This window comes from Garra rufa, chromosome 15, assembly GCF_049309525.1.
Source record: "Garra rufa chromosome 15, GarRuf1.0, whole genome shotgun sequence".
Taxonomy (NCBI): Eukaryota; Metazoa; Chordata; class Actinopteri; order Cypriniformes; family Cyprinidae; genus Garra; species Garra rufa.
Window position 1 is genome coordinate 28,010,850 of NC_133375.1, and position 25,943 is coordinate 28,036,792.

Genomic DNA, 25,943 nt, shown 5'->3' on the forward strand with positions numbered 1-25,943 from the left:
GATGTTTAACGTAATTGTTTTATTGCATGTGCAGTTTTTTGCAAGTTAAAAAAACTCCAGATGTGTACAAAATGAATTATCATACAAATGTTTAAGAACATTTATTGTTAGAAGGAATATTGAAAATTGCAAGAAACTTATATAAATAAAAAATTATTATAAAGATTATCTCGTATATTCTTGTCGCTTGATAAAATTAAGGTTGAACCACTGATGTCACATGGACTATTTTAACAATGTCCCTACTACCTTTCTAGCCCTTGAACGTGTCAGTTGCATTGCTGTCTATGGAAGGTCAGAAAGCTCTCAGATTTCATCAAAAATAATTTAATGTGTGTTTCAAAGATGAACGAAGGTCTTACAGGTTTGGAACAACATGAGGGCGAGTAATTAATAACAGAATTTAAATTTTTTGAATTATAATTTTTTTATTGCATGTGCAGTTTATTGCAAGTTAAAAAAAAACTCCAGATGTGTACAAAATGAATTATCATTCAGATGTTTAAGAACATTTATTGTTAGAAGGAATATTGAATATTGCAAGAAACTTACAATCAAATTATCTAACAAAAAAAAAAAAAAAAACAAGACCATTAAGTTTGGGTAAGCAAGAAAGTGTTCATGGATGACAGAGAAAATACTTCCATCTGATGTCAATAACTGAAACATCTGCAGGTAGAAAAGCGTTTCCTGGCATATAAATAGTAAGTAGGCACTGAACACAAATAGTATTATGAGCACTGATAATAACAGGCCAATCATTAAAAAAGTGACTTGCTTTGCTCAGTCAATAGTTTGATAAACATAATATTAAAGTTACTTAAAGCAGTTATTTTAAAACTGTTGTTCACATTCTGTCCTGGCTCAAAACACACTTCAAAAGGCACCGACTGGAAAAAAATATTAATAATAAAAACCTGTACAAAAACAGAAAAGGTTCTGGTAATTTTCTGCCAGCACATTATCCATGAAGTTACCATAGACATGCAAACATTTCCTTCAACCCTAAAACACAACACAATGCAAGGCTAAACTCAAAACACGTCATAGATTTGCCCTTATGATCACTTAGGGGGCTTTCCGTTCTCTGTTTTCATGTAATCTGGAATCTTTTTGGAAATGGAATAGTAGTAAGTTCTCATTTTCTCCTCCACCTTGACAAATCCGGGCCGTTCTTCATGCCTGAAGAAAACAAGAGTCAGTCAAGAGTCAATCAGCAAACAGACAAGTATTATAAATAGTTAATAATGTCAATGTAAGAAATGTAATGGCATTAGATATATTTACTTGAATGTCCAACACTCCTTCATCAGTTCATATACGGTGTCAGGACATCCAGCAGGGCACTCCATACGACTACCACTTTCAATAAAACTCATGACCTCTGGGCCTTTCATTTTCTGCATGAGGAAAATGAATGGATGAAAAGTCTCATGAGCACACTGAAGTTGGTTTTAAGTAATGTGACAGTGTAAATATTTACCTTATAAGGCTTTCCTCCATAGGAGAAGGCCTCCCACATTGTAATGCCAAAGCTCCAAACATCACTTTTACTGGAGAACTTATGAAAATGAATGCACTCTGGTGCGTACCACTTCAGAGGCCATTTACCCCCTGTACGGGCCTGCACATATACAAAACCACACTGTGAATGAGTATCTGCTTTTTATTTCATAACTATACCATAAATCAGTAGCATCTGACTATTTAGTCAGCTTTTTAGATGCTATATTGCTGTATTGGGCCACTGATGGTCATGTCACTAGTCATGAAACAGGAACAAGGAATTAATCCCATTGTAAGTATATTTAACAGTACAATATCCACCTTATTTTTCAATGCAGAAGTAAGCTGTTTTCTGAGAATGTGTTAGACTTCTTGTTCATAAGCTGCGTAGGGAAATAATGAGAAGAATAACGAAGTGCAGTAAATGGTAAAACTGTTTGCACTACACACAATTGTGTTCATACTTAAAATAATATGGTAAGACACAGCAGTTTGCAATATCAAGCAGTAAAACAAGCTGTTTTGTACAGACCAGGAAGCCAAACACATTAAATTTACAAATGATAATGTGACACTCCAACAGGGAAAATATGGTGGATACTGTAGAAGATTTCAGAAACACAAAAGACTAACTGATATTAATCATTATTAGAACTGAATTTGGTTCCAAGTCAAAATGCGGCTTGTTTCTCTAGAGCAGCCCACCTTGTAATAGTTGTCATCTGCACCCAGGGCCTTGGAGAGGCCGAAGTCACTGATTTTGGCATATTGCTGGTTGACTAATAGTACATTACGGGCTGCCAGGTCTCTGTGCACAAAGTTCCTTCCTTCTAAATACTTCATCCCCATTGAAACTTGATGCATTAACATCACAATGTTCTCCGTAGTGATCTGGTCCCTGAAAGGAGCAGAAAGAGTGTAAATTCATGTTATATTGATCAACTTTTCTGATTTAAGGTCATTGGACACTGCCTCCGAAACTTTCATCCGTCACAAAAAATGTTTGGATCAGGTTTGATTTTCTGTGTTTTCGCATCTATAGCAAGCATTTTCAAAGGAAAGGATGACACAGGCAAAAAAAAAAACCCTAAAAAACGCATACAAAAATGTCAGAGTGTGCAAAGACCTTTGGTCAGAACAGTGATGACTCTATTTAAACGTATAGTTCAGCCAAAAATGAAAATTCTGTCATTAATTACTCACCCTCATGTCGTTCCAAACCTGTAAGATCTTTGTTGATCTTCAGAACACAAATTAAGATATTTTTTATGAAGTCCGATGAAGTCCGAGAGCTTTCTCATAGACAGCAATGCAACTGAAACATTCCCAGGCCCAGAAATGTAGTAAGGACATTTACTTTACAGGCTTTATTCAACCATTCCTTTTCAAAAAGTGTTCTTGTAGCTTCATAACATTATGGTTATGGAACATTATGGAACAACTGATGTCACATGGACTGTTTTAATGATGTCCTTACTAACTTTCTGGGCCTTGAACGCGTCAGTTGCGTTGCTGTCTATGCAAGGTCAGAAAGCTCTTAGATTTCATTAAAATATCTTAATTTATGTTCCTAAGATGAACAAAGGTCTTACGGGTTTGTAACGACACGAGAGTAATTAATGACAGAATTTTCATTTTTGGGTAAACTATCCCTTTAAGATGAAACTGAAATCACTATTAAAATTAAAATGTCACTTAAAATATATTTTATACAGTATATATCTTAGACTCTATAGCATATATGCTTTAATATGTAGAAAAATATTCATACTTTGACTCTATATTAATAACACAAACATAAGAATAACTTCTAAATACTTTCATTCTGATTTACTCACTTCTTGCCAGAGAGAAACTTGTTGAGTGGGCCAGCAGGGGCCATTTCCATCACCAACATGAGCGCTTCAGCCTCACAGAGTCCAATCATGCGTACGATGAACGGATCACTCAGCTGATGCATAATATGAGCCTCCCGCATCATTTCATCCTTTACTGATTTTTCATTCTCATTCTTCAGCACTTTAATTGCCACATCGATCTGTTTGCTAAACAAGAGAAGGAAATGTGAGCTTATGAAGTAAACTTTTTTTAGTAAAATGTTAGAACATAAATTCTTCCAATCTTTGTAATCACCTTTCCATTTTGAATACGCCTTTCTTGACACAGCCAAAGTTGCCCGAACCAAGCTCCACCTCGTCGATCATGAGCTTGTCTCTCTTGATGAACAGGGTCTTCTTCTTGCATTCATTTGGATCATCATAAGGACTGGTGAATGCATCATGGTCCATAGGCAAAGATGGACGTGGAGAATCGGCTCCCAAAGGCTTGGGCACTGGGGAAGATCACAGAAGTTACATACATGAAGTTATGAAAGTGATAAATTTTGTTTAAATGCTGGAATTTCTAGTTTGAGCACACAGTGGTTAAAAATTCACATTTAAGGTATGACTGTGGAAAAGTCTTTTTAAGTAATGTTAACCACAGACCTTATTTTACTCATAAATTGAAAACCCATAGAAATTCCAGCACAAACTTGTGGACTACAAACTCCACAGCTTTATAGTAAATATTTTAGGCAGTTTTAAGCCATTTATCCTTGTTGTTCTTTGTGCAAAACTATGTGGTTTGATTCCAGAGAGTTTAGCGGTAATAGCCAAAACTTTATGCATTTATCACTAAGACAGCACTGAGACTCTGAGACTTGGACTGTTGTTGTTTTAAACATATTTCAAGTAGACATAAATTTCTAGGCATATTTGTTGATTTTATCATTGCGGTTTCAACTTTCAAATGTTGTACCGATATAAACGTACCCATAGGGGGCGGTGTGTATCCATTTCCTCCTACTCCTCGCCTTCTCTGAAACACACAAACAGAAACCCTTAACGATTAACCACATGCACAATATTATTAAATGTCATAAAATAGATAGCGTTCTGTCAGACAGACTTACCGGAACAGTTGTAAGAGCTAAAAGTGAAGAAAAGAAAAGAAAAATATGATCTTAGTCTTTTTCACTCAAAAATATTTCTTGTAATGAAATTATAACCATGTACATCCCCAAGACTGATTGTTCCATATGTATATACAGAAATATGTAGTTTTGGTTTAATAGATATACTTTTACATAAAATGTTTTAAACATTTCAGTTTATACCTGATACTGCATTGTTTTGGTTGATACACGGTTCCCTCAGTACAGTCACAAGACCATCAGGCTTCATCTTTAAATATTCCACCAGCTGCCCTCCAGAGGAATATAATTATTACAAAAAAACATCAAAAATAAAACCACACACAAGTTTTTATATATCTAGATACATAACAGGAGTCCTACAACATGTTGTGGTACTCTTGTGAACACGGGGGACGAGATTGGTGCGTTAGAAAAGAAATTGTTAAATAAAGTCGCTATATTTGTTTTCTTTGCACACCACAAGTATTCCTGTAGCTTCATAAAATTACAGTTGAACCACCGATGTCATATGGACTATTTTAATGGCATCCTTACTACCTTTCTGGGCCTTAAACATAATAGTTGTGTTACTGACTATGCAGGGTCAGGAAGCTTGAAGATTTCATCAAAAATATCTTTATTTATGTTCTGAAGATGAACAAAGGTCATAGACATACTCTTTTCTTTCATACTCTTTTTTTACGAACTAAATATAATTAAAATACATAAATGTTAAGGGGAAACACTGCAGGCAAAAACACTTTTTTTCATGCACCTGTCAAGTTTGAGATTTTGGGCTTTTTGGTTTTTCATAAAGTGTTTTTTTCAGACTAGTCGAAAGAAAACACCCAAAAGACACTATTAAGTGTTTCTTTTATAGCACTTTATCTATTTGTGTCAATAGATTTCAATTACAATACATATTTTTAAAGGCCGTTTTCACAAAATGAGTTTTTTTCTCCTACACTGAGCCATAAATCTCCACTTCAGTAGCACTTACACACACCAAACATATTTTTATTCCTGTCTGTATCCTGAAGGTTTTTACAGAGGGATTTGTTCATATATAATTTGCTTTACTTTATACATAACATTTTATTCCCCCAAAAATGGTAAAATATATATAATATATGGTACGTCAAAAATATGTCAAAAAAAAGTAACAAAAATATTGAAACTGACTTCATCCAGTGTTTAGACTTTTGTACTAGAAATGTAACCAAATTAGCACGTTTCATTAAATAAGGCCTCATTTGCATATTAAAAAATGTTTGCAATTAGTCAGTAAGTAAGGTGATAATTATCAGTTAATTCTCTTTTCCCTATTCACCTGAAGTGTCTCGCCTTAAATCTCATTTTGTAAAAGCAATTACATTCTAGAGGCATTGTGCGAAGGGTATTTTTACCCTTTAATCTTTTTTTACTTATTTATGCAGTGGAGTATGAAATAACAGACTCTTTGATGGGTAAAGCATACCTGCCACACAGTGTCAAATTTAGTTCCCTCTGGCATTGCGTATTTCCCTGATTTGTCGTGTAAGATCTGATAATGGTATACTGTTTTTCCGTACGTCACGGAGAGCGCGTACGTGCCAAGTTCTTCTCTTTCTCGGACACTGGAAAACAAAACAAATCAAGATCACAGATCAGATATTTGCTTACCGATGTGCTTTCTGAGCAGCCTAAATGATGTTATAGAAGTAAAATGCATATTTAATCTTGTATCTTTCTTAATTTAATAACTTCATGATGCAGAATAAGCTTTTTGAATGTAGATGAGCAAATATAACATCTATAGCCAACATAATTTGTGCAATCATTCGTTTTGCATTGAATTTACTTATTACATCACCCAAAGACCCAACTCTATCTCTTCTTTGCCTCTGAAAGCGGCCCATGTGTCATCATAACATTTCCACTCTAACGCTGCAGGAAAACTTTAGACTGATGACCGCTCTTCACTCACAGGAACTTTCCATCCGGCTGAGATCCAGAGTACAGTCGTCTCTCACCCTCCTGGCGAGCGATCTTGCCGTGGAACCAGGGCATTTTCTCGTGCGCTGTGGTGGCAATCAGTTTCTCTAGCTGTGGGGCCTGGCTAATGACGGCTTGCTCCATGGCCTCCCCCTAAAAAAAAGGTAACATAATAGTAAATTTTTGTGATATCTTAATAAAAAAGGTCAAATTTTTTTTCACTGTTGCAGATTAACAATAAAAATGCATATCTTTTAAAGAAACAATAACGTGCATAAAATGTGATCTTGGACCACAAAACTAGTCTTAAGTAGCATGGGTATATTTGTAGCAATAGCCAACAATACGTTGTATATGGGTCAAAATTATCGATTTTTCTTTTATGCCAAAAAATCATTATGTAAACTATAATTTTTTGTAAATTTCCTACCGTACATATATCAAAACTTAATTTTTGATGAGTAATATGCATTGCTAAGAACTTAATTTGGACAACTTAAAAGCCGATTCTCTCAATATTTAGATTTTTTTGCGCCCTCAGATTCCAGATTTTCAAATAGTTGGATCTCGGCCAATGGATGCATAAATCTCAATTTAAAAAAAAACTGACCTATATGGCTGGTTTTGTGGTCCAGGGTCACAAATATAGTTTACAACACATTTAAATGAGAGGAATAGGCCATAATGGTGCCTCTAAAGTGTCATTTGCAAGAAATTTTGTAAATATTGTGTATGCAAGACAATTTTTTTTCTAATGTTTTAACTAGGGGTGAGTGATATACCGATTTACACAATCAACAGGTAGAAATTTGTCAACTGGCAGAGGTTTTGGACTATCGTCTGTATTGTGGTTACATGCTTAAGTGACATTGCTGTGCCCCGTGGTCACAAAAATGTATCTTTTGAACACGTTTTTAAGCATTGCGTTTTAAAAACAGGTGTTTTTAGGCCGCTGAAATGAAATCAGCAGCGCGAGAGAACTAATTTTGCTATATGCGCGTTGGGAACATAGTGTTCATAGAGCGTGGGAGTATTGAAATGAGTTATTTTTGCCGCTCTATAGGCCTTGAATGGTTAAATACACACACTTGTATGTGTCAAAATGTCCATCTTTGCAAGCATCCTCGTAATTTAGGTCTTAAGTGAAACCAAATAGCTCAAAAAGAAAACGTGTAACAGTATATTGAATCCGGGCAGCTCTTAAAGTGACAGCAGTCTATTAAAAATCTCTCACTGCTCTTGACTAAAACACTTTTGTAACTTTAATAAGAAGAAATACATATTTCATTTACAGAGTGAAGAATATGCAGTGTTTTTATACATTTGATTACTTTATACAATGCATGTAGCATTTCTTGTTTATTTGATCTACTGTAGTTTTTTTGTCATAATTGCTTGTAGTTAGTTTTTTTATTCTTATTTAATTTTTATTCTGACTGTTGACTCATCTTCAGTGAGCTTAAGTTTTAGTTTTTTTAATTTAGGCAAGTATTCTTTTTTTGTGATATTTACACTAGTGACAAGAATAATTAAATTTCTATGGTATCAAAATTTTTGACATCATAAAGACCTTTTTTAAAGCAAAAATAACTATGTTGTGATATATATTGTTACCATGAATAAAAATCTCATATCGTGATATAAGATTTTGGTCATATTCCACCCCTAGCGTAAACGTCACTTTAAGTTAACTAAAAAAACTGAAAAGCATGAATTCTAAAGAAATTTGTGCAAAGGTAATTTTGGCCACAATGTGAAGCTGAGTGGCTGTTACACTTTCCATTTTTAAAATGACAAGAATGTAACATTTTCACCTAAACTATGATTAAACGGATAGCCCACCTTAAAAAAGGAAAATTCTGTCATTATTTGTGACCCTGAACCACAAAACCAGCCGTAAGTAGCATGGGTATATTTGTAGCAATAGCCAAAAATACGTTGTATGGGTCAAAATTATGATATTTTTAAAGATCATTTTCCATGACAATATTTTGTAAATTTCCTACAATAAATATATCCAAACTTAATTTTTGATTAGTAATATGCATTGGTAAGAACTTAATTTGAACAACTTTAAAAGTGGTTTTCTCAGTTTATTTATTTGCATCCTCAGATTCCAGATTTTCCAGTTGTATCTCAGCTCAATATTGTCCTATCCTAACAAACCATACATCCATGTAAAAGCTTATTTATTCAGCTTTTAGGTATCAATTTCAAAAAATGGACCCATATAACTGGTTTTGTGGTCCAGGGTCACATTTACACACCCTCCTGTTGTTCACTTTTTTCTTCTTCTGTGAAACATAAGATTTTCAGATTTTTTTTCCCAATACAATGGAAGTCAATGGTAACCAAAACTATTTTTTATATCTTTTCTGTTCCGCAGAAGAAAGTAAGCCGGACAGGTTTGGAATGACATGAAGGTGAGTAAATGATTTTAAAATGAAAACGTTTAATTTTGGGGTGAACTATCCCTTCAGTGCACATGTAATGCTAAATAATTTGTGTAGATCAGAACATATTTTAGGTTTACATAAATAGAAATGAAATGTTTTTGTGCTGTGTTGAACTACGTTCGCACATGCCTGATTATGTATTTTGCTTGATATATATAAAACTGTGGTTACAGCTGGAAAAAAGTGATATGGAACCATAACATGGTCATCAAACCAAGAACTATTTCACAGCCACAGTTACTGAAAATGAATCAAAACCATGCTTGTCAACCAATCTGAATCAAACCTGTTTTCAACTCCTTACCTCCAGGTTCCAGGTGTGACGCACATATTCCCTGAGCATATTGTCCCTCAGGCTGTCAAAGACGCCCGTCTTGATTGATGTGTCAGCCGTACGCAGGCAGGGTTTTTTCAAGGTGCACACAAGTCCGTCTGGGTCTTTGCTGTAGTACTCACAGAGCTCAGCGGGTCCACAGTGAGGCTTTCCACCTGCGATGCAGTAAGTGCCGTTCAGCTGCTTTTCAATGGAGTAATGGTAGAACTCCAGGTTCCAAACCAGGGACAGGACGTAGCCACCCAAGCTGCGGAGGCACTGGCGCATGAGGAAGAGGCCGTCACCCATGCCGGCCAGCTTCAGGTGCTCCTCGGCCTCCGAGCGACTGATGCTGCCATAGAAGAACGGGAGGTCCGCGGCAGGGTCGGACATGATGGAGGCACCAAGGGGTCGAAGAGTCTCTCTAGATCAGAAGCTGTGGAAAATTAAGTTTGAGAGAGAAACACAGAGAGCGAGAGATTGAACTGACTGATAACATGAGCAAAATGGGGCAAACTGTTTTGAGCATGTGTTTTTGCTGATGTGGGATGTGGGAGGATGTTTCCCGTCTGAGAGCATCTCTCCCTCTTTTTCTGAGTTTCCCTCTTTTTATATTCTCAACACAGATATTTTTAGCTTTTGATGACTATTTGATCAGAAAATTGTATGTAGAGGTCTATAGAGTTAATAAGGCAACATGTAAAGGTTGGTGTGGTTGATGCTTTAGTGCTTTGCAACCGGCAAAGTCTCGCATTCGGATCGAATCACCACAACAGGAAACTCAGACATATCCTTCCCCGCCCCCGCCAGCTCTTATATGACAACCCTCCACCCTGCACAGGTGCTGATGCTTCAAGAATGTTCCTAAGCTTGTCAACAGACACTCAAACGCGCCTCTGGGACTGAAAGAAAATAAAGCAGGCATTAAAAATGCTGTACTTGTTGATACCTAAAAGGCGTAAAAGATGTAACAGTGGTATTATGAAACACGCATCTGTAACAGACTTCCTCAAGTAGTGATCAACATTTTCCAGTCACTGAAAGCTAATGCTGTGTAGGAGAGTAGGAGGTCAATGATGAAACATATAGGTATCAAGTTTTCACCAGAAAGTGAAAAGTGCACAAAAAAAAAAAAAAATCCCTACTGCTTTTTTCAACGCCTCACACTAGATTCCATCGTTTTATGCAAATGATCTGACATTGTCTTCTAGACACAATGGCACATGCCCTGAGTTAGCATCTTCACATGGAGTGACAACAAGTGGAAGACCCTAGACAGGCGGTTTTGATTTAAACCACAGCTTCCTGGACACCGAGCTGCCCACACTTACAGGGATGACAACTGTTGAAGACACAGAGAAAGACCCACAGCCACACATAAACACACACACACCAAAATCTTGTCTTAAACCACCACAGGCCACAGCAAAGACACTGAGGGACAGTGCACTGTGTGAGGGGAAACATGAGACTCATGAGGCAATTTCATCCTTTCCATTTTACATTTGGAACTTAATGTAGGTGTGATGTTGCAATTTTTACTATTATAGTTTATGTTACTGCTGAATACAGCACAGCATGAAGGATTTATCAAATCTGAAAAATAAATAATTTCGTAAATTATACATTTTTAGATATTAACTATATAATTTAGTTAAATTTTAACACACACACACACACACACACACACACACACACACACACACACACACACACACACATGTTGGGTTTACATGTTTTATGGGGACATTCCATAGACGTAATGATTTTTATACTGTACAATCCGTACTTTCTATTGCCCTACACCTACTCTACACCTAAACCTAGCCCTCACAGGAGATTGTGCACACTTTTACTTCATCAAAAAAAACTCATTGTGCTTGATTTATAAGCCTGTTTCCTCATGGGGACCTGAGAAATGTCCCCACAAGGTCAAAATCTACTGGTATTCCTATCCTTGTGGGGACATTTGGTCCCCATAACGTGATGAATACCAGGTACACACATACACACACACACACACACACACACACACATAATAATATAATATTTAAAATAAATTTTTAAAGAAGGCTGCATTTATTTAAGCAGCTGCATTTAAGCAGCTTGGAGAATGGATGGAAGGATATTTCATTTAAATATTACATTATTAAACATTAAATATGTGTATATTTAGAAATTCAGTGCATATAATTTACATACATTTTAACACTAAAATATAAAACTGACGCTCAAAAGTTTGGGATCAGTAAGATTTAGTAAAGAAGCCTTCCTGCTCATCAAGGCTGTGTTTTTTTTAATTAAAAATACAGAAAAAAAACAGTAATATTGTGAAATATTATTGCAATTTAATATAGTGGTTTTCTATTTTAGTATACTTTAAAATATAATTTATTCCTTTGATGCAAAACTGAATTTTCAGCATCATTACTCCAGCATTCAGTGTCACATGATACTAAGAAATCATTCTAATAAGCTGATTTATTGTCAATGTTGAAAACAGTTAATATTTTTTTAGAACCTGTGATACTTTTTTATGATTATTTGATGAATAAAATGTTTAAAAGAACAGCATTTATTCAAAATAGAAATCTTTTGCAACAATATATGTTTTTACTATCACTTTTTATCCATTTAACACATCCTTGCTGAATAAAAGTATAGAAAGAAAAAAAAATTATAGTATATTGTATATTGTAACACCACATTTCTATTTGGACATTTTTATTTTATAGAAAATGTATTTTTTTCTGTATTTTTGATCAAATAAATGCAGCATTGCTGGACATAAGAATATATACATACTCAAACCAAAAATTATTCAGACACCAGATATAATTTTGGATATTTTTTTACTAGTGGGTGCAGGACACTATAGTTCATTCATGAATTCTTCATACAGTGGACTACCAGTAAATATGATAAAAAATTTGGGACCAAAAATTTTATTTGACACTTTGACCTGACCATGTTTGATAACATTATCAAGATAAATTTGTTCTGCCATGATTTAACAGTTTTTCATATTTAATTACAATTTTTTGATAATGTCAGAAATTTTATATAATTTTGTGACAGGCAGGATTTAGGCCTACTAGTTTGAATTTGTAATTTCAGTGGTCAAAGATGTATCTTCAAGATAAATTTATCAATGCTCAGCGGAAAGTGTAATGGAATTTAATGATTTGTTTGTGTAAACTTTATTTTCCGGTGTGAAAGATGGGTGACAATATTGCGGCCGAGCCTCATCGACACATCTCCTCTTCCGTAATGGGGGTAAATTTATCATTGCAAACAAAATGTCTCATGCGTTCAGAAACAAGCAACCATCTAAGATGGGTGTTCGCTGTCTATTTAATGTATAAAAGGAGCTTTGAAATTGAGCGGCTTTGAAAACTGTTCAAGACATAAATAAGATCAAGGTGTTGACACACAGGCTCGTTTTTAGGGTTGTTTAGAAGGATATTTTGGAGAAAATTTCAAGTCGGTACAGCTCATTTGATTGAGTTCACTAATAATGATTTCATCGTTTTTAGTGATATTCCATGTTCTAACACAAGAATCTGAACTATGGTGCTTAATGATGCCTAAAATATTCAGTGTTTATGTCCATAGACCAAAACTCAACTGCCTTGAATGGAAACAGGCAAAGTAGCCTACAATGGAAATGAAAACCCTCTTTTTCCTATACGTAAAAAGGCTATTTGACCCCTGCCCTTTTCAAGACTGCTCACTTTGATTTTTTTATTACTCTTTTTCATGTCCAACTTTGCATGATTTTGTGCCCATATTTAGATGGTTTCACAGGACCACTGAAATATCAAGGGCATTTGGGCAGTGAAACAGTCTGGATTCTTGCCATCAAACTCAGAGCAGTGAAACCAGTTACTTGTGATTCATCCATAGTATAGTGCATAGAGATGTTTTATGGTATAAAATATTTTGGTAAACTTTAATTAAGAACAAGCTGAATTGCCTGTTTTGTGCTATGACATAAATTGAGCGAAATGATTCAAATCATGGGGCTCTTAAATCTAATTGTCAAAACCACAATATACATATACAACCTTTTAAAACCTTTTACCGGTACTTTGTACTATTTTAAAAAATTACAATTGCACATTTGGTTCAAACCAATTAGAAGCATCTGAAATGTTGCAGATCTTCTGCACCTGTTCTGCAGTTCAATAAATACTTTATCTTTGTCTCTGAAGCCACAGATGAATTTTGCTACTCTGCAGTGCTAGTGATGCTATTTTATGTTTGCGGAGTCACATATTAACCTTCCGACTGCATATTACGTACATTTTACATACATTTGCGAAATAAAATGAACTTAAAAAGTATAAACTGACTAAATGCACGATGTATTTGCACATGGCTACACATTGGATCCATGCTGGCAGTTATAAACTCATGAAAAACCCATTAAACAATCATTTATGATAAGGTTTGAAATTTGCACACTTGACTTTCCGTGTGAAGAACATGCTTTACGACACGCCACATCTGCTCAGACAGCCTTCAAAAGTGTTGCTTAGCATGCATACGTATGTGCCAGTAAGATGTTACAAATTAGGCTGATATCTACAATCTTAATTTAGCGTAATGGTTATGTGTCTGTATGGTATTTGACCTCTGCTGAACATTCGTTCATCTAATATCTCTACGCATTTGCACATGTTACATGTCTGACATTTTGATCGACCTTGAAAGGTTGTGAATTTGCCTCAGGATAAGATAAGAACAGACGGTTCTTGGCAGACAGAGCCAAAAAAAAAAAAAGCCAGAATAATTTTATTAAACACTCACCGTGGCCTGTAGCTGAAATCCAGGAAGAGAGGGATAGAAAGAAAAAGAGAGAGAGTGAGAAAAAAAAAGAGTGGAGACACGGCACGGATGAACTGGTTGAAGGAGTTATAACAAATGTATTTAGTCTGCCGAAGTGATGAAGCTCTCTGATCTGGCTTGTACGCTAGACGGCTTCGATGCTTGCCAAGTTTTAGTGTGTGTGCGTGAGTGTGTGTGTGTGAGCTTGAGAAAAAACGTGTGTGCTTATGTGCGAGTATGGCTCTCTGTGTGTTTCTATGCACACAGGTGAACTGTGTGGGCTGCTTGAATCACTCAAATTTGCATTCCCTTCAGGCTTCTCAGAAATTGTAGCTTACTTTCTCACCCAAGTCTTGGGATGTAACCGCTGAATGCTTTGAAAAAGCCGTGCTGCAGACTAATGCCTAAAACAGTTGCAAGAAATTGGTTCATATATTTTGTGTTCATTTGGTTAAGGGACCCATTAAGGCATTTGAGGCATATATTTGGAGCAATGCACATAGAAAACGCTCTTGAACAAATATCATTACATGGTTTTATTATCGTGCACAGAAAAAGATGAATATAAATCTTCAAACTGGAAAACATCAAAGCCAAAAATCACTTAATTTACCTCATGCTCTGTTGAGTATGTTTTAGACCCCTCATGTCTAAAGTGTATATTCTAAATTATTTAAAAACACTTGACTCACTTTTCTAAGTTGTAAATAAAACAAATATTAATGGAGTACATTGAGTAATTGAGTAAATCATACACCAGTTTTTTTAAACTAATTTTGTTTCTGTTTGGGGTTAATTTGGCCACAGCAAAAAAAGGCTACAGCACAAATTACGATCAAAAATATTGAATATCCATATCCATAGCATTTATTTATGTTTTTACCTAGTCTTAGGGACCTAAAACAGAATCCATTTGAAAATTTTAACACATTCAAATAGTGTTTATAATAAGTTCTCGAAAGATTAGGGAAAAGTCCTGAAGTATCAACCTGATACTTCAATGTTATGTTGTTTTAGACTAAAAGAGCCTCGTCTCTTAGATCCGACCCGAAAATAACTTTTTTATTATTATTATTTCACGCCTGTTCTTCATTTCTATGTGAAAGTAAAGGAATCACGTTTTCCTCTGAGTGTTCATAACTGTTGACGACAGCGCATCTGGTATCCGGCTCTGTTTGGGGGGGGGTGGGGGGGGGGTATCCGATATCCAACAGGTGATCGAGGCGGCCTCCTCTGAGCACGAGCTCATCAAAGCGAGTATAACGGTGCGACGCACAGAGCGCGATTGTTCTTTGCGGTGGCTCCTCCCTGCGTTCACAGTCTGTCTTCCTGCAAATGAGCGCTGTGCAGAAACCGCTGTTGCATGGGGAAGTCCGAGTCATTTTAAAGAATCGATTCGTTTCAAAGTAAGCCGTTTAAAAAAAGATTCGAACTGTTCCAAGAAATTCCCGCGTGGCGTTCTGTGTTTGTTCTGAAATGCTCCTGTTTGCCATCATATTCTAAAAGATTTGCGTGAAATGTTGTGGTTTGTAATAAATCTAAAGGATTTATATAACAAAAAACATTCTGATAGAGGTTTAGCACTATATATACGTCACAGTGTGGTCAGTAACCCGAATGTGCTGTCATATTGGAGATACTCGGAGGTAAACAACAGCATTGATTGCATGTTTAATGTACTACTGACTGAATACATTATTCTGCTCATTTGTGCTGTCTAAACCACAGAAAACAAAGCGGCTAAATCATATAAAGAAAGGATTTAGTAAGTAAGAAAGGGTGCAATATTTTGACAACTACAGTTAATATAGGTGGTAAAGATGCATAGGAGCAGTATTAATTAAGATATTAGCCTAATATTTCACCTACCTGACTGGAAATGATAAGAACAAACATGAATGTTGTCAAGATTCTTGCCCTGGAAATCCTGGCTCAGTTTCAGCAGCAATAACCAGCAAAATATACCAGTTTGGCTCGGTTCAGTGGCATCGTTTACATTCGGTGCCGCCAGCATGGCCGACAGGTGACGCATTGTGAAAATACTCTATTTTGGCATTACCTGTCAAGCAAGAGCACGCTGGTCATTTTCCATGCACTTTTAGGTTCTTAACTTAACTCCCTCCAACGATGAAAAGCTTTACCGATGTTCACTCTTGTCATTGTTTTCCTCTTCTTTTTAAGACATGTAGGCCTGAACATTTCACACCATCCAAACTCACATAAACCGTCGAATTCAGAGTACTGCCCACGCAAACTGACTGACATGCAAAACGCGCCTCAATAAATTTAATTCGGTCACTTATTTTACTGTTGCATACAGCGTGATATCTCAGTATAGGCACTTATATCTTTCATTGCCTGCTGCGCTTATCTTTTTCCTGAACACGGAAAAGGCACCTGACTAGCTTTGCATTTCCGTTCTCCTGTGTTTCTCGTCAAAGAAGCGTATATTCCGAGCTGTAAATCTAATGTTAAACCTATTAAAATGTTTTTTATAAAGCACATGGCTCCATAGCGCCATCACTTTGCAATGTCGCAATGACCGTCATTTGTCAGTGCCTCACTTCTTAAAGTTTAATGAGTGTGTAGATGACACGAAGCTGGCTACTTTAGCTACATTAAAAACAGATGGGCGCTATTTGAATGGGTTCCTATGAACCCTATGAGACCGGAACAGAAGAACATCCAATCTGATGTTAGAATTCGATGGCGGCGCTCATCGTTTACTCAGGAAAAAGGTTTGTAATTGTTTCGAATAACATCTGTCCTACTTTTATTTAAACTGTTCAAATTGAAGTAAGCTGGGAATAATGAAGGAATAAAAAAATATGAATATTTCCGGTGTTGTGCCCATTTTCGACCCCTACCAAATTATTACCCCCTCTCGTTGAAATCGCTACCTGATTGCCTAATCCCAACCCCACCCCTAATCCTAACCCCTCCCCCACACCTAACCCTAAACCTACCAATACTAGGGGGGTAGTAATCTGGCGGGGGTCAGAATTTGGCATAACACCGGTAATTCACTAAGGTGAGACATGTCTGTCTCCCTTACGGCGTGCGAATCGGCTCATTTGAATCTCAAAGAAGAATCGGTTCAAAAGAATGATTCGTTCGCGAATCGGACATCACCAGAGCGCAGTCCGAAGTCAGTTCCTCTCTTCAGCGGTAAGACTGAAGGAAGCAGAGAAACCACGCAGCACCACAGCACAGTCCGCCGGCTCATCTCAGTATGTGGCAGAGAACTACCCGGTGTTGAAGGAGGACGTCAGACCAGACGGAGGTCGGCAAATCTCAGGGTCGCCAAACTGCCCGTTCCTGGACACTTAAACGGTAAGGTCGTTGTCAAACGACTTTGTTCATTTATCCTTATATTATGAGAGAATGCAAATGAATGCATTGCAAGCGTGCATGGTTCTCATTCTCCTATTTAATACAAACCTTTTAGGCATACATATGCATGTCTATTCTGCTGTCAGTTTGTTACATGCAGTTATGTGAAACGAAAATGATGAAGGCAGCAGCGCTGTCAGACCAGCTGGTGATCACTCTAGCAGAAAGCAGAAATATCTCTCTTTGTCTGTGGGGTTCAGAGTCGAAGGCTTTGCCAAGAGTCTCTGAGGAACGCGTCCAGTTCCCTAGGCTACTTAATAAATTATCTGCTCTTGTAATATTTCCATTAATGCCTGATTACAGCTGCTATCAAATAGAATGACTGGTAGACAAAAAAACCTACAGTGTAACAGTCTCCTACATGAAATATATAGTTATTATACAAGTATAATACTGCACCATTTGGCTTTCTCGAGACACAGACATTTGAAAGTTGGATAAATTATGTAGTTTGAATGCGTGAGTTGGCAACAAGCATGCCCAGGAGACCTGCTCCCTGTCAGGTAGAGCAGTGGTTCCCAACTCTGTTCCTGGAGGCCCCCCAACAATACACATTTTGGATGGGTCCCTAATCAAACGCACCTGATTCAACTCATCAGTTTGTTAGTGGAGGCTCCAAGAATTGAAATGGGTGTGTCAGATGAGACATCCAAAAAGTGTGCTGTTGGGGGGCCTCCAGGAACAGGTTTGGGAACCGCTGAGGTAAAGGCGAGCGCTGGAACAACTCCATGCCTGTCCGTGCGCATCTACCTGTGATGGAGAGTGCTTGGCGAGCTCAGGGTAGCTGCTGGAAACTACGAGTCTTATATTTAGAATTTGATATCAGACATAGCCTCATGTTTGTTATTTAGGAAGCTTACTTGCAGAGCATCTTGATTTGCGGATAACTTTTTATCCAAAGGAACTACAAGAACTGCTCATGGTTCCTATGCTTATGGAAAAATCAGTAAATATCAGGTAAGGGGGGGGGGGGGTGCTTCCAAAGCTTAAAATTGGAATGGAAATTATAATAAATAAATAATAAATAAAAAGATTTAAATAAACACATTAACAAGGGTCCCTCACACATCATATTTGGGGGTCTGTGGCATCTAAAAGATTGAAAAGCAATGCACTAGACTACCACCCTCTGCTGGTGAACACCATGAACATCATAAGAAAACTGAAGAGGCTCATTGTTTAGGTCGATAAATAAACAATGTATTGTTTTTTCAAGAGAAAACAAAGTGGGTTTATAGCGTTGGTGTAGTGAAATCTGTCTAGTTCAGGGTTGTGTGGTTTGCAAACTGGCTAAAATGTTCATGCTCCACAGCCGGTCATGAATAGCTCTCACATTATGGTCTCCGTTGATGGATTCAGAGTTCATTACCGGTTGTTACATAAGTCATTTCTGCTGACAGTGCATCAGTGATCATTATCTTAATTCCCTTGTTTGTGCTTTGTTTATTTGAAAGAGCGAGCGGAAAATGAATTGAGAAGTGCGATACACCACCTTTTTGTTCTTGGGGTCTTTCCCAGTTTGAATCCTCTGGTTTGTGTAAATCACGTCTTGTTGTGAGTGGGTAAGACAGTGTTTGTGGAGGCCAGTGGTCTGTGGCTCTTTCATACAGTTACAGTGCAGTGTCAAGCTTAAGTGAGGAGACGTTCTGCTCGTATGTCATCCAAATGGAGATGAAGAGAGACTGCCTAGTTTCCAGAGAGGATTGAGACCCAAGATTTCTCCATTGCAGAGAGAGCTTTACATTCAGTCTGTCATATGGGTTTAATTATCAGAGTTTTACTCGTGCCTGATGGCTCCCCGTCTCCACCGGTGTAGTCTGACAGCACAAAATGCTTCTTGCCGTCTCGGATCACACGTATTCTCGTACCTCATGTCTGCGCTAACAGTTTACAAGGCCCTTCCTGAAATTTCATGTCACATTTAGTATATGTTGACACGCCATCTGTAGCTCGCAGATGCTTCCCGTTCTTGATTTGCCCCCAAGAGCAGCCAATTATGAAGTCTTCGAACTCCTTCAAGGCCAAAGCTGATTTTTTTGGAGAAGATGTTGCTCTACGAGGTCATGTCTTCTTGTGGCCTCTGTGGTTTGAGCTCCTTCTCCTGCTTTGTGGGCCCGTGTTTTATCACAAAACAGACCTCAGATGGACAAGGGAATCATTTACTGGTAAAGTTTAGTGATTTACACATATTTACACAATTTATGTTATATTGTTGTACATAAGGATGGGAACTGAATGACTCTGATTCCTTTTAAAGGAGAAGTTCATTTCTAGAACAAAAATGTACAGATAATTTACTCACTTGTTCATGCCTTTCTTGTCTTAAAGAAATTATGTTTTTTGAGTAAAATATTTCAGGATTTCTCTTCATATAGTGGACTTCTATGGTGCCCGCCAGTTTGTACTTCCAAAATGCAGTTTAAATGGAGCTTCAAAGGGTCGATTTACGATTTATATATTTTTAACCTCAAACGCTCGTCTTGTCTAGCTCTGTGTAAACTCTGTGTATTCCGGTTCAAGACAGTCAGGGTATGTGGAGTCGACTATCTTTGCACGTTTACTTCTGCCTCGATGTAGTATGATTTTGAAAGTGGAGGAGAAAATGAGATGGGAGTTTTTCGACATACCCTAACTGTCTTAAACTGGAAGTTGACGCAGAGCTAGACAAGACAAGCATTTGAGGTTAAAAAAGTATATAAATTGTAATTTTTTTTTAGAAAACAACTGATTGTTTTGCTAAATAAGTCCCTTCTTCCTCGGCTGGGATCATTTAGAGCCTTTTGAAGCTGCGTTGAAATTGCATTTTGGAAGTTCAAACTCAGGGGGCACCATAGAAATCCACTTTATGGAGAGAAATCCTGAAATGTTTCCCTCAAAAAACATTATTTCTTTACGACCGAAGAAAGAAAGGCATGAAAATTTTGGATGACAAGGGGGTGAGTCAATTATCTCTAAGTTTTTGTTCTGGAAGTGAACTAATCCTTTAAAAGCATAGTTTACCCAAAAATGAATATTACCCCACGATTTACCCACCCTCAAGCCATCCTAGGTGTATATGACTTTCTTCTTTCAAATGAATACAATCCGAGTTATATTAAAAAATGTACTGGCTCTTCCAAGCTTTATAATGGCAGTAAATGAGTGTTGAGATTTTGAAGTCCAAAAAAGTGTGTCTGTCCATCATAAAAAATACTCCACATGACTCCAGGGGTTAATAAAGGCTTTTTAAAAGTGAGTCAAAGCATTTGTGTAAGAAAAGCATCCATATTTAAAACTTTCTAAACCATAATCTATTAGGGATGGGACCATAAATCGTTGCAATGCGAATCGAGAAATGATTCAGCATCGATTCTGAGATTTCCGAACACGTCACAGTCTTTCTCAAATCGATTCTGATCTTAGTTTTGAACAGTAGATGGCACTGCTTGCTTTAGAAGCAGCCGTGCTCTGCTTGTTTCCAAATCCTTACTCGCACTTGAACCTAAAATAACCATATATAAAATTCGAAAAAGTTGAAGCAAATTACAAGGATGTTCACAGTGGGCTGTGTTTACATTAATCTCGCATCATAAAAGCATTCTGACCCGAGGTGAAATTACATGACAGTCGAACGCACAAGTGCTATTCAGCAGTGCTCTTCTTTGTGAGTGTTTGAGTGTGCGGATAAAAACTAGATTAGAGCGCCATCTGCTGTTAAAATCTAAGCTCAGAATCGATTACAAAGAGGAACGCGATGCATTCGGAAGATCTCAGAATCGATCCGCGAAACGATTTATCGTCCCATCCCTATAATTTATAGCTTTCGCTAACTGTCATATGCGTGTTCACGAGAGAAACACAGAGGAGAGAGCTAAACAAAACACTGGTCATGAATTAGAAGTACAAAACGAGGATTTGTAAAGAAAAACGTTGGAGGATTCCACTGGAACGCCACTCTCTTGTGAACGCGCATACAACAGTTATCGCAAGCTAGAGATTACGGTTTATAAAGTTTTAAATATAGATATTTTTCTTACACAAATGCATTGATTGGCTTCAGAAGGCCTTTATTAACCCCCTGGAGCTGTGTGGAGTACTTTTTATGATGGATGGATGCACTTTATTGGTCTTCAAAATCTCAACACCCATTCTATGCCATTATAAAGCTTGGAAGAGCTATGACTTCATTAAATATAATTCTGATTGTATTCGACTGAAAGAAAAAAGTCATATACACCTATGATGGCTTGATTGTGAGTAAACCATGTGGTAATTTTAATTTTTGGGTGAACTATCCCTTTAATGTTTTTGGTTAGCTGTGTAGTTTGTGACACATAAATGAAGAACACCAAGATTTAGATAAGACAATGTTTTAATGAAAACCACCAATCTCAGTCTAGTAACTTCACAATAAAACAAGACTAACAAAAGGTAATGCAAGTGAAGAGGTTTTTGCCAAGCAGGAAATAACAGTAAAAAGCCTGGAGGGGTTGAAATGGTGTGGAGAGCACAGGGGCATGTAGTCCATCACTATTTGTAGGGGACAAAGACCTCTTAGTGTTTTAAGATTACTTGCTGCACTTAAGCTGTTTCAATGCAGCCCATAGGAAATGAGGGAACTTAAAACCAGCATCAGCCTCTGAGGCCACTTTTGGGTCCTGACCTATTTGTTGCTGCATTTTTTTTTCAATGAAGACAGACAGTGTTTGATTTTTAATGGAGGTGATTGTAGAATATTGTCGGGCAGTTTAACATGGCTTATTTTGTGGCAACAGAAATCTTGGATGGGTTTTGCACAGTGGTTTCAAATAGATTTCCAAAACCGTTTTTCCATTAAAATTAGACAAAGCTCCCTCACACACAGACACACACTACTTTGGCCATTGTCTTTTTTTGTGGTACTAGTCAGGAATAGTTATCCTTGATGGACAAATGAATGCAGATACTCTTTTTTTCTCTCACCCTTTCCCAAATTGTCTCCCTTTTCTCCTCCTCTAACCCCTCCAAACTTTTTTTTCACTTTCTTGAGTTTGAGTTCATCCTTTTTTTCATCAGGAGGCAACTTGTATCCTTATGTTGCCAAATCATTTTCCATCTGTTCTTGATTACCTTTGTCTGCACTTGGTTTCTCTTCACCCATCAGAGCTTGTATGGCATCTCTTTCTACCTCTTCCCAGAAAGCATGGAGTGAGGGATAGATAGAGGACGAAAGAAAATAAAATAGAGTGAGAGGGAGGTAGAATAGCTTTTGTTGATCTTGATCACATTGCTGATTAAGAAGACCGTACTACTCATACTATGCTGGCAGTATGCAGTGTGTATACTAGGCAAAATATGCATTTTTTCTTTATGCATGACGTTTAAATGAAAGTGAAAGACACATGAAAGTGCAGTATACAATCAACTCGCGCTGCAAAGGATATGCTATTCCACAATGCAATCTATAATTTTCAGTGGGATGAATGAATTGCAGATCATTTTTAACTGCATTCCAGGATTTTTCTCTGTATAGTGGACTTCATTAAGAATCAGCAAGTTGGTCTAAATTGTAGTTGTAGGTCCAAAATTGTAGTTGTAAGTCCAAATTGCAGTTTTAATGCATCTTCAAAGGGCTTTACATTATTCCTGCAGAGGAATAAGGGTCTTACCTAGCGAAACAATCTGTCATTTTCTTATAAAAATATTTGTGTATATTTATGAATATTTTTCATACATAAAAATGTATATACTTTTTAACCACAAATGCTCGTCTTGCACTAGCTCTGCAGTGCGCATCTACGATTAAAAAAGGTTTCTTTGCATGTTTGCTTTGTAAACACTGGATCATATGGAAGCCTGTTTCCGGCACTAAATTAAAAAAGAAAGATTATTGCGACTTACAATTGCATGATACAGACTCGCAATTCAGACTTTTTTTTCTTCTCAGAAATGGACATTATAACTCGCAATTGCAAGTTATATCTCACAATTCTGAGAAAAAAAAGTCAGAATTGCGAGTTTGCTTTTTTTCTCAGAATTGTGAGATATAACTTGCAATTGCGAGTTATATGGTCAGAATTGGGAGATATAAACTCACAATTGCGAGAAAAAAAGTAAGAATTGCGAGATACTTTATATCTTTATATCTAGCAGTTGTGAGTTTTTCCAAAACAGTTCGTTTTGGTTCTCAAATCTGATTGATTGAAAACCATGAGATATTGTACTGGTATGGCCACAGGAACGCCCTTTCACAATTTTGTATCACTCTGCTTGTTCTAGCCAGCTCTGATTTTTTTCCGAGTGTCATGGTGGGTGCCAAAATTTGTTCGTTGTTTTCGGACGTGGGAGCTCCAGATGGTAAGCGGGCGTTCTGTACTAATCAATCCGCTCGAAAGCGGTTTCAACACAGCCAGATCTTCTGGAATTTACCGCTGGCTCTGATGTCTCTGTAGTGGTTACACATCAGATATACAGGTCCTTCTCAAAAAATTAGCATATTGTGATAAAGTTCATTATTTTCTGTAATGTACTGATAAACATTAGACTTTCATATATTTTAGATTCATTACACACATTTGAAAGTAGTTCTAGCCTTTTATTGTTTTAATATTGATGATTTTGGCATACAGCTCATGAAAACCCAAAATTCCTATCTCAAAAAATTAGCATATTTCATCCGACCAATAAAAGAAAAGTATTTTTAATACAAAAAGAGTCAACCTTCAAATAATTATGTTCAGTTATGCACTCAACACTTGGTCGGGAATCCTTTTGCAGAAATGACTGCTTCAATGCGGCGTGGCATGGAGGCAATCAGCCTGTGGCACTGCTGAGGTGTTATGGAGGCCCAGGATGCTTCGATAGCGGCCTTAAGCTCATCCAGAGTGATGGGTCTTGCGTCTCTCAACTTTCTCTTCACAATATCCCACAGATTCTCTATGGGGTTCAGGTCAGGAGAGTTGGCAGGCCAATTGAGCACAGTAATACCATGGTCAGTAAACCATTTACCAGTGGTTTTGGCACTGTGAGCAGGTGCCAGGTCATGCTGAATAATGAAATCTTCATCTCCATAAAGCTTTTCAGCAGATGGAAGCATGAAGTGCTCCAAAATCTCCTGATAGCTAGCTGCATTGACCCTGCCCTTGATAAAACACAGTGGACCAACACCAGCAGCTGACATGGCACCCCAGACCATCACTGACTGTGGGTACTTGACACTGGACTTCAGGCATTTTGGCATTTCCCTCTCCCCAGTCTTCCTCCAGACTCTGGCACCTTGATTTCCGAATGACATGCAAAATTTGCTTTCATCCAAAAAAAGTACTTTGGACCACTGTGTTTTATCAAGGGCAGGGTCAATGCAGCTAGCTATCAGGAGATTTTGGAGCACTTCATGCTTCCATCTGCTGAAAAGCTTTATGGAGATGAAGATTTCATTTTTCAGCACGACCTGGCACCTGCTCACAGTGCCAAAACCACTGGTAAATGGTTTACTGACCATGGTATTACTGTGCTCAATTGGCCTGCCAACTCTCCTGACCTGAACCCCATAGAGAATCTGTGGGATATTGTGAAGAGAAAGTTGAGAGACGCAAGACCCAACACTCTGGATGAGCTTAAGGCCGCTATCGAAGCATCCTGGGCCTCCATAACACCTCAGCAGTGCCACAGGCTGATTGCCTCCATGCCACGCCGCATTGAAGCAGTCATTTCTGCAAAAGGATTCCCGACCAAGTATTGAGTGCATAACTGAACATAATTATTTGAAGGTTGACTTTTTTTGTATTAAAAACACTTTTCTTTTATTGGTCGGATGAAATATGCTAATTTTTTGAGATAGGAATTTTGGGTTTTCATGAGCTGTATGCCAAAATCATCAATATTAAAATAATAAAAGGCTAGAACTACTTTCAGTTGTGTGTGATGAATCTAAAATATATGAAAGTCTAATGTTTATCAGTACATTACAGAAAATAATGAACTTTATCACAATATGCTAATTTTTTTAAGGACCTGTAATTCGTTATGGGTAAATCTAACGGTAGTCTTTGGTCTCATTAATCTATTGTTTTTTTCCAGAGAAGAAGATAGTTTTGGCAAAATCGCATGTTTATGTAAATTCAATGCTGTATATCAGAATGCTGCCTTTACTTTTGACTGAATTGCCTAGCAATTTTTTGATGGCTGTTTTTGTTGTTGTTGTTGATTATTAAATATTATTATTCAATAAAAAAATGTATATAAACAATATTTTAAATAATGTATTTAATAATAGTGTTTAGTACATGGTTTAGTATTAAGAAACGTGTGTATTCGTGATGGTGATTTTAGTTACATTGTTCCGCCATTAGATGCCCTGCTGAAAAAACCAGCATATGCTGGTTAGGTATGTTTTGGTGCTGGGATGCTGGTTTTAGCTGGTATATGCTGGTCCTTTGCTGGTTTATGCTGGTCCCTTGCTGGTTTTTGCTGGTTTATGCTGGTCATGTTGCTGGTTAATGCTGGTCCTTTGCTGGTTTATGCTGGTCCTTGACCAGCAACATGACCAGCATAAACC

General features: G+C 37.2%; 2 protein-coding genes across 2 annotated transcripts in view; one reads left to right on the top strand and one right to left on the bottom strand.

Moving 5' to 3' along the window:
• Positions 1 to 448: 448 nt before the first annotated feature.
• Positions 449 to 14,186, bottom strand: zap70 (zeta chain of T cell receptor associated protein kinase 70). Its single transcript, XM_073819847.1, has 13 exons — positions 14,018 to 14,186; positions 9,197 to 9,641; positions 6,429 to 6,589; positions 5,940 to 6,078; positions 4,664 to 4,748; positions 4,460 to 4,476; positions 4,320 to 4,365; positions 3,640 to 3,838; positions 3,345 to 3,551; positions 2,212 to 2,404; positions 1,484 to 1,624; positions 1,288 to 1,400; positions 449 to 1,182 (listed from the first exon to the last, which is right to left on the bottom strand). Exons 2-13 carry the CDS (start codon positions 9,596 to 9,598, stop codon positions 1,065 to 1,067), a joined length of 1,821 nt encoding a protein of 606 aa, XP_073675948.1. The 5' UTR covers positions 9,599 to 9,641; positions 14,018 to 14,186; the 3' UTR covers positions 449 to 1,064.
• A 2,954-nt stretch (positions 14,187 to 17,140) lies between these two features.
• Positions 17,141 to 25,943, top strand: part of adamts10 (ADAM metallopeptidase with thrombospondin type 1 motif, 10) — a 64,049-nt gene continuing 55,246 nt past the window's right edge. The window contains exon 1 of the mRNA XM_073819848.1: positions 17,141 to 17,318. Coding sequence (XP_073675949.1) covers positions 17,141 to 17,318 — 178 coding nt within the window. The remainder of the gene's footprint in view (positions 17,319 to 25,943) is intronic.